The following is a 9,261-nucleotide window of genomic DNA, read 5'->3' on the forward strand; positions in this document are numbered from 1 at the left end:
CGCGTTGAAGTATGCCGTTGTTAGTATAGTTCATCGTATCTAGCATAGCCAGTCTAGGTTAGTCTTCTGTCGTATTTCTTTCCAATGATCACTTTCCGTTTTGCCTTCACTCGGCCACTGGGTCTTGTCTAAGTTTTACACGCTTCCTCATCACGCGCAGTAGCAGTGTCCCATCGGAAACATCCAAGGGTCATTCGTTGCATTTGGTAGCACTCACTGGGTTGCACTTGACCCTTGGGCGTCTCCGGTGGGACACTGCTACTGCGCGTGATGAGGAAGCGTATAAAACTTAGACAAGACCCAGTGGTCGAGTGAAGGCAAAACGGAAAGTGATCATTGGGTACGACAGAAGACTAATCTACACTGGCTATGCTGGATACGATGAATTACACTAAGCCGCCGTCCGTGACGCCACTGTGGCCATGCCATTCATGTCGGCTGGCCATGTGCGCCGTCGAAAACGGAGCTCGCCAAACGTGGGAATCGGGCGGTAGAGGCAGTCGGGGGCCAGCGTCGTCACGGTGGCGGTCGCATCGTTGTCGCCGACCGAGAGAAAGCATCCGATGGCTTCAAAGACGCGGCGTCGCTTATCTGTATTGGGTAGCTTGTGCACAAGGAGCTGTGGCTCGACGAGGCCGACTGACCGGCGCGAGTAGATGGCCTTTCTCGCCAACCAGTGGCCAAAGCATCGCGCTCGGTCGGGAGCTCGCTGTCGCCATTGTACTGCACCTCTTGACGGGAGTTGATCCTCGGGTTGTCGAAAGCCACGTCTTTTCTGGCGCTGTCAATCAATGTAATATGACATATTACATTGGTACACACATTGTGTGTACTAGTGCCAAGGCGGTGAATTGCATTTTACCCTACCCACACCTACCCCTATTCAGCACGTGTCGCATGCATTCGTACGCCAGTATCGCTCCCGCAACGCAAACCAACAAGAATGCGTCTTCCTGCCTCAACGTATACAGCACCATAGGTCTTTGTTACGGCGTCACCTCGGGCGATGGCTCGAGCGTGACCTGATCGTCGTTGTCCTCGAGGTGGGTGGCCAACATCTCGACGACTTGAGTTGCAGACGGCCGCTCCGTCGGGTCTTCCGCCAAGCACCGAGTGGCCAGAGTCTCCAGCCACATCGCGCAGTTGGGCTTGATGGCCGGGGTGACGCTCCCATTTCGACTTGTGTTTTCGGTACCGAGGGGGCTGTCGTACGGTGTGCGGATCCACGTGAGCTCGGCCAAGACGACGCCAAACGAGTACATGTCCGCCGAGGCATTGTACGTACATTCTTCTTCGCTGCCCCGACGCGTGACTTCGGGCGCCATCGTCTGCGGCGTGCCGACGTTGTTCGTCATCTTCTTATTTACGATCCGAAGCGTGCCAAAGTCGCCGAGCTTGACGCCGTTGGTCGTGCAGAGGAAGATGTTTTTGCTCTTGACGTCGCGATGGATGAGACCGGCGCCGTGGATATATGCCAGTGCGTTGGCGACTGCCCACGCCACGTGCACGATTGGGAAGTTCTTCCCGGTCTCCCCAGAGCGCTTGTTCACGATGTAGTCGAAGAGATCACCGGCGTCCATGAGCTCGAGCACCATGTATGGCTTGCGCTTCTGATCGTCAACCACCGTCAGCAGCCGCACGAGGTACGGCGAGCGCAGTCTACAGCGCGTTTGTTCCATTCGGGTTACTTGTCATAGAGCACATACGGGCGTGCGATTTCGATTTCTTCTCAAAAGGATATGATTTCTCATGGGATGTTCGTCTTGCACGTCTTGAGCGCAATGCTGTGGTTCTTGTACGTGGCGCGATAGACCGTACCATACGTACCGCTACCAAGAATGTCGCCCACTTGAAGGTCGCCAAAGCCAACACCCGCAGTCCAAATCTAAGCAGCAAGTAATGTGACAAGCTCACTCATCAACATCGAGTCGACCTTGCTCAGGGCTGCGCCCACCGTGTTGTCGATCATGGTTGTAATCGCTCGATTCGGGCGTTGCGCCGCGGCCACCAAGATCGTCGGTCCATTGTCCTACGCACTTGGTCACACAAGGAAACAGCATCCACTTGCTCTACCGGCAGCGACTGCATGACGTTGGCGCCGGCTTCAAGCAGCAGCTTGACTGCTTCCTCGCGGCCATCGACGACCGCACACATGAGCGCCGTATGGTTGGCCTACAATAGGTTGAGAGTTGTGTCGATACATTGGGATGCAAAACGCACCGTGTTTCGCTGTTCGACATCGAGGCCGGTGACGCCTTTGCGAAGCACCACTCGCAGTATGCCCGAGCTGTCGGGTAGTGATAGCGCTATGTGCAGCGGCGGGTCCATGGTCTACACCACGGTTGAGTACTCGCAACAGTAGACATGCATATATTGTTGCTACCGTCGGTGCAATGGAGATGTCGGCTTTGCAGCTGACAAGCATTTCAACCATAGTTCTTTCGTTGTTTTGGATCGCGAGCGCCACAGGCGTCCAGCCGTTCTACGCCCGTCGTCCCATTCGAATGCATTCGAATCATGTGTCTCCATACCGCGTCCGTGCTGTTGATGCTGTATATCGTTCGAGTGAAAAGAACACCGAGCATGATATATGAATTTCGCTCGACGGCAATGTGCCACGGCAAGAGCGCCTACATATAGATAGGTTCCATAAGACAACATTCTCCACACAATGTACGAACCTTGGGTGCGACACCGCTGTTGGTCGCAGCAAAGGCGTCGAGGATGCTCGACACCACGGACAGCTTGTTGGCGTCCATCGCTGCCTCCAGTGCCGATCGACCAGCCTACACAGAATGATACCACTTTTTTGTCACTCGGGAGAGAGGTACCGCTTCGCTCAGCGAGGTGTCAATGCCTGGTGCGCCACAGAGCCTCTCGATCAGTTTCTCGTCGTCCGCGCTGACAGCCTCTTTCCAAATCGTGTCCTACAACCACGAACATGCATCTTCGTTCCGTGCCAACCAACGTCGAGATGGTGGCTAATGGACACACCATGATGCCAGCATCCGTGATGGCAACGCCCTTGATCAGCAGCGTCTTGACAAGCGGCCAGTCGTGGTCGTCGACAGCCTTGACGAAACGTGCTTCCTGATTCCATCCTCCATGAGCGCCCGTTCGATTCACATCCTTGGCACCTGAATGCGGCGCTGGACAAGCTCGAGCTCCTCTGCAACGTCGACCAAAAACGTCGTCAAGCGCGGCGTGACGTCGCCCGTCGCCATGTCTTTGGCTGTGCGTCCATCCTACGTCCGATAGCATCTTGGCCCGATCCTGTCCAGCATGCAGCGTACCGCGTTGCACAGACACACGTGTTTTTTGGCCGCCTCGAGTTTCTCTTGACGAGCTTCCAGATCGTTTTGTGCAATGGCGTTCGTCTCGAAGGCTGGGAGCAACAAGGTTAGGAGGTAGTCCACGCACTCGAGATGCCCGTTGGCGGCTGCCAGCATGAGTAGCGTCATTCCATCCGCCTCCTACGCAGTGCCGACCATTATCCAAGAGGACACATATAAGAACTTACGTGAGCGGCCCACAAGAGATCGCAGTGTTCTTCTCGCAAGCGTACGAGCGTGGCCAGATGCCCCACGGTTGCCGCAAGGATCGCCATGCCCTAATCCACCGTACGTCTACCGCTAAAGAAAAGCAGCGTGTGTGCTACCATGGAATTCGATGCGAGCGTCAATGTCACGACGTCGGTTGGCATTTTGGGCAAAAGCATGCCCACGACTTGCACGTCTCGCTGCTGGACGGCCTCGGCAAAGCAAGTAGCGAGTGCTGCCGTGTCGGGCGATGGCTTTGCGAGCACTGCGGCGACGAGCGCGGCAGTGACGTTCGATTTACCACTGCGAGCCGCCAAGAGCAAGGGCGTCACACCCATCTACAACAACAACACTGTTTTGCTTCGTCCGGAAGCGCGAGAGCTCGCACCGTGTTGATGGCCAGCGGATTGGCGCCGCGGCCCAAGAGCAGTGTTGTCATCGCAGTGTACGCAGCCATATCGCTCGACACGTTTGCTGAGGCGACCGCCACATGCAGCGGCGTCTCGCCACGCTACGCGCCGCTTTTTCAAGTCCACAAAGTACCAATCCAAAATCTACTTCGTTGGTGGCATCGACAATGCCTTGAAACCGCAACAGAAGGTCCTCGGCGACGTCGACTTGGCCGTCGCGGGCAGCCGTCCGCAGCGCAGCACCCGTCCACATGGCCTGCAGAGCGTGCACCGGGGCATTATTGGCTTCCGCCGAGACATGCTGGTACCCACCATCGTACTACAACCAACAGGCTAAAACCGAGTAGTGGTCTACCGTGTCTCGGGCGAGCACGTCCGAGTTGGCTTGTAAAATGTGCCACGCCACCTGAAATTGCTCCAGCTCGAGTGCAAGCGAGTGCATCATGCGCACGCGGGCGGCGTCGCTGGCGACAACCGAGACGGCTAGCAACCGGTCGCACGTCTCCCAGTGGCCACGACGCATGGCCACGACAGGCAGCGGCACACCCTCCTACGACGACGCCCTGTGAGACGGCCATGGCACGGTCGAGTGATATGACCACTGTGAGCCCACTAGGTTTGACGCCGGCAGCGAGCAGATCCGTGACTGCGGCGACATCGTTCTCGAGGACGGCGTGACACAACGACGCTGTCTGCATATCAATGAGCTTGCGATCGCTTCAGAACTCTCGGAGGCAGTACCTGGTCGTTCGCGTGCTGCGTGAGCAAGTGCGCTTGGTTCTGTGCGTGGGCTTTAGCCTTTAGCAAGGCCTTGACGACTTTCGTATCCTTGGCGATTTGCAATGGCGTTTTAGAGTCCTACATGTATCACCATGACATGTGTGGAGGAACCTGCAAGGGCACCTGTGTCTTGGCCACGACGTTGGCGCCGGCGTCCACGAGGCACTTGACAGCTTGCAAGTGGCCTTCCTTGGCCGCAATATGCAGCGGCGTCCAGCCCCGCTACGCGCGTGCATGGGTTTTATGTCGCGGAATCGATGTTGAACCACGCTACCGTGTCGCACGCGTTAACGTCGCTGCCGCTCTTGACAAGGTGCTTAAGCAGATCGGTGCTCACGCAGCTCGACGTGGCCACGTGCAGGAGCGTTCCATCCTTCTACATCCCAAAATGGATCGCACCGATGTTAGTTGGGATGATCGACCGTCCAGACGTACACCACTTTTGTGCTCGAGCGAGGCACGATGGTGGAGCAGCCGCGCAACGACGTTCGTGTGGCCGCTTTGAACGGCAAGGCCGAGCGGTGTCCATCCGTCCTACAATCATGGCGCTCAGTGTCCACCAAAAGGGTGCTGCGGAGTCCAAGCTACAGCATTGACTTCGTTGATGGTCAAAGGCGCCACGAGGTGGTCGATGAGAGTGACGTGGCCGCTGGCCGCTGCATTGTGCAGCGGTAGATTTCCCTCCTACACAGGCATGTCTAGACACCAATAATCCCGCACATGGCATCACCAACCTCGTCTCGGCACCGACCAAGCAACGCCTTCTTCTCTAGTAAAAGCGAGACCATCGCATCGTGGCCATGCGTGGCCGCCACATGCAGCAGCGTGTCACCCTCCTACACACCGTGCATTAGGGACAATATTTGTCAAGCAGAGATGTACATGAGGCAGGCAACTTGACGATGCCTTGGCAAGGAGCAAGCGCTCCACAATGTTGGCGTGACCCGCTTTGACCGCCACGAAAAGGGGCACCTCGCCGGACTAGATCGAGTTGATTTCTCAATTGATTAGTTGGAAGGACGGGAAAGGTAGGTACGTTGTTGGTGCTACTGTAGGTCGAATCGTTGAGGAACAAATTGACGATCGTCAAGTGGCCGTTGGCGACCGCAAGGTGCATCGGTAGATTGCCTCGCTAGATGGTATGTGGTCGAAAGGTTGGGATGAAAATGGAACGTACCCGGTCGTTGTGCAGAGAGAGTGACAGGTCCTTTGCCAGGAGCAGCGCGGCGATAGCGTCGTAGCCGTTGACAGCGGCCACGTGCAGTGCAGTAGCTCCGTCCTATTGATGGATAGGTACTTTCAGAATATAGTCATTAATACAAACCACAATATCGTCGCACCTTATTGATGGTTGCAGGAGAGACATTGGCGCGAAGCAGGACCTCGACGTCGCATGGGTTGTTGGTCGAGGCGGCGTGGAGTAGCAGTGACCCCAAGATGTCGGTTTCAATCACCAAACCCTAATCCACGACGTTGAAGGAGTACAGAAGCAACGGAGGGAATACCGCTTTGTCAAGCGAACAGATGTGCGCGTTGGCTTTCAAAAGGGCAAAAACCACAACAACGTTGTTCTTGGCCATCGCACGGGAGAGCGCGGTTTGCTCTTCCTACGATACAAGTACGTGAGACGTCTATTGGGCAGCGTGTCATCTACCTTGTCGATAGCGTTCACATTGAGGTTGGGCTTGGAAAGAAGGGTTTGCAGAAGCTCCATGTTACCCGTGTCGACCACCAAATGCAGCAGTGGGACGAAGTTCTACAAGACGAGGATCATTAGGCCCTGGTCTCCGAACGTCCACTCGACTCGAGATGACTCAAATCGTCAAAAAAATCGTATGGAAAAATTATCCGGCTGAGGGCAGCGTTGGAGGACGAACAAAAGTCGATCCAGGGTCTACTTTTGTCGCTTCGAGGCGATTTTTCTATCGCACAATGGCAGCGCGCGCAACGCGAGGCGCGTCAAACACCACGACGAAGGCGCCTGTGCAGCGCAAGGTGAAGAAGAAGGCTGCCACCAAGAAGGCTGTCACCAAGAAGGTCTGCCTCCGCGATGCCGCCCACGCCGCCGCCCACGCCGCCGCCCACGCCGCAGGCCACGCCGACGAATGCGTGGACTTGCGGAACTTGTAGTCGCTCATGTAGACGCGGAGGGTGGACACAAGAGCGCGAAACGTAGCTTGGGAGCAGCGGAGGTTGTTGATGAACCACTGGTTGTAGCGAGGGTCAGGAATCATGTCATCGAGCTCGACCTCCATTATGGTTTGAATGTTGAACTTGTCCTATATGAGCCACAGCAAGCGCAGCTCCAGCATAGGTTGCCACCACCGCGGACGCAAAACGACGTGTGCGGTCCATTTACAGTCCAAGAGTGAGTCGACGCAAGAATGTGCGTTCGGAGACCAGGCAAATTGCGGCCAAACACAAAGGCCACCGGATACGTTTAGACGTACGGCTCGGCGACCGCATTTTTGGCAATTTGATGTCAACGCAAGATCAACAAGGGCAAGGTACATTGACACATTCGACCTTATCGACGTTTCCACGCGTAGCTTCTTGCGGCCTTGCACGAAAGACGCATCCAAGACGCCATCCGCCTCATCAACGAAACCAATATCGACGTGAATCTGCGAGACGGCGTACGTCGACTGCATCGCGAGCTACCTACTAAGGCCCTGGTCTCCGAACGTCCACTTCGACTCGAGATGACTCACATATGAGGATGGTTGCGCAAGAACTGCGCCATTTCATCGTATTTTTTTTCAACCGCGTAATCGAGCGCTGTCTTGTTGTCCTACGTCCTTTCGTTAAAAAAACGATATCGTAGAGACAACCTACGCTGTTTGTGGCGTTGATATTCGCGTTGGCGGCCAAGAGGAGGCGCACAATTTCGAGATAATTGTAGAAAGCAGCGTGAATCAGAGGTGTAGCTCCACCCTACCGATCGTGGAGTTTCAGTTGCAATTCAATCGGAAAGCGAAATATAGCGATCGACGTACCCAACGACCTTCCGTCGACACGTTCTTCTTCAGCAAGTAGACGACGACGTTCGTTTGAGCACAGCAAGCAGCCAAGCACAATACAATCTACGACCAATATCATACCAATAGATATATCCAATAGATCGATCGACAAGACAACGTACACCGTCCTCAAAGTTGGGATCAACGCCTTCTTCTTCCACGAGCCGCTTCACATCGGCCAGTTGACCTTTCAATGCAGCTCTCCAGAACTCTTTCCATGGAATCACAGACGCAGTCGATCGCTTCCTTCGTCTTCTTCATCTCTTCGTCTCATGTACCTCCTTGTCGCTCATGGTCCTCGCGGCCGTCGACGTCCAAAACGAAAATGCTCAAGTTTTCGTTTTGGACGTCGACGGCCGCGAGGACCAGGAGCGACAAGGAGGTGAAAATGCTCAAGTTTTAAATTGACCCATTTCAACAACGAAAATGCTCAAGTGACTTACCCCTTCCAATCACATGCCGCCATTTCAGCATCTCGCATTGGATTGGCCAAAATACATAGTCATGTCCCATGTCGCTCGGTTGCAATCAATATCGTCGCCGAGACCCGATCGACGAGCGCTGTCGACGATTCGATCGCATCGCCGTCGCCGCTGCTCGGGCGTGAAACACCCATAAGTAAGAATCTGCAATACGGTCTCTGGCTTGACCTGGCGACGGTCTTTTGTCGTCGACACTGCAATCGCTCACCGTGTAACTCTTGTTCTGGACGTGGACTGCAACACAGGCATGTCTGCAGGGATACGGCCTACTACGTACATCTCTCTGATAATCGTCATTGCCTCCAATGTCCAACCGAAAAGACACCCTCCTGTATATAAACATGAGCTATGAACCTGGAGTTTCGTTCAAATATAACCGTGTCTGCCGTGCACGCCAGCCAGCGTTAGCCCACTCAACCACAAACATGCGCCTCGCATGGACGACGGTCGCCCCATTGACCGGACCCAACGTGGCGCCAGTTCGAATCCGCTATCAACGCAGTGCACGCATGCAGCGCATTATCTTTTATGTATGCTGCCTCTGGAACGCCGCCGCGCCGCTCAAAGCGTGGTTCCTCTCGCGCTATGGCTTTGTGCCCACAACGACAACGACGATCGTGAACCTCCACTGGGACACGGTGCTCAACGGCAAGTTTCTCACGCAGCTCTACACCAACGCCGGCATTCCGCTCGCAACACCCCTCACTGCGACGCGCTACCTCAACGTCTTTATGGACTTCAAGATCCTTCCGCGCTCGATCGGAACCTGGGCCGGCTCGTACGCTGGCACCGAGACCGTGTACCAAATGGACTTGGACGGACGACCGCTGCGTCGGTCGCTCGACGGCGCCGCCGAAGTCGCCGCTTTCAACGCTGCACTGTCCGCGTTCACGGCCAGCGGCTTTAATCTCTGGGGCACCGAGCTCATCCGCAGCTACGTCCCGCCAACCACTTCGTTTGGGAGTCTCCAGGACGTGGCCGAGGCCGTGTTGTGCCTCAAAGGCATGTCCCTCGAGACGTTTGTGAACGT

At 55.6% G+C, this 9,261-nt stretch overlaps 2 protein-coding genes across 2 annotated transcripts in view; one reads left to right on the forward strand and one right to left on the reverse strand.

Annotated features, from left to right (window-relative positions):
• Positions 1-986: 986 nt before the first annotated feature.
• Positions 987-6,984, reverse strand: SPRG_16270 (TKL protein kinase; the record flags this gene model as incomplete). Its single annotated transcript, XM_012355558.1, has 20 exons — positions 987-1,659; positions 1,770-1,885; positions 1,934-2,029; positions 2,074-2,172; positions 2,384-2,482; positions 2,532-2,630; positions 2,682-2,786; positions 2,832-2,927; positions 2,995-3,090; positions 3,138-3,245; positions 3,294-3,473; positions 3,521-3,610; positions 3,659-3,877; positions 4,853-4,951; positions 5,165-5,263; positions 5,318-5,410; positions 5,464-5,562; positions 5,907-6,008; positions 6,384-6,485; positions 6,661-6,984. The coding sequence occupies 20 exons, from the start codon at positions 6,982-6,984 to the stop codon at positions 987-989; spliced, it is 2,994 nt and encodes a 997-aa protein (XP_012210948.1).
• Positions 6,985-8,740: 1,756 nt separating this feature from the next.
• The window catches only part of SPRG_21719 (hypothetical protein), a gene marked incomplete at both ends in the record, with an annotated part of 2,541 nt that continues 2,020 nt past the window's right edge, over positions 8,741-9,261 (forward strand). Inside the window, one exon of the mRNA XM_012355559.1 lies at positions 8,741-9,253. Coding sequence (XP_012210949.1) covers positions 8,741-9,253 — 513 coding nt within the window. The remainder of the gene's footprint in view (positions 9,254-9,261) is intronic.

Source organism: Saprolegnia parasitica (assembly GCF_000151545.1).
Source record: "Saprolegnia parasitica CBS 223.65 unplaced genomic scaffold supercont2.264, whole genome shotgun sequence".
Lineage (NCBI taxonomy): Eukaryota > Oomycota > Saprolegniomycetes > Saprolegniales > Saprolegniaceae > Saprolegnia > Saprolegnia parasitica.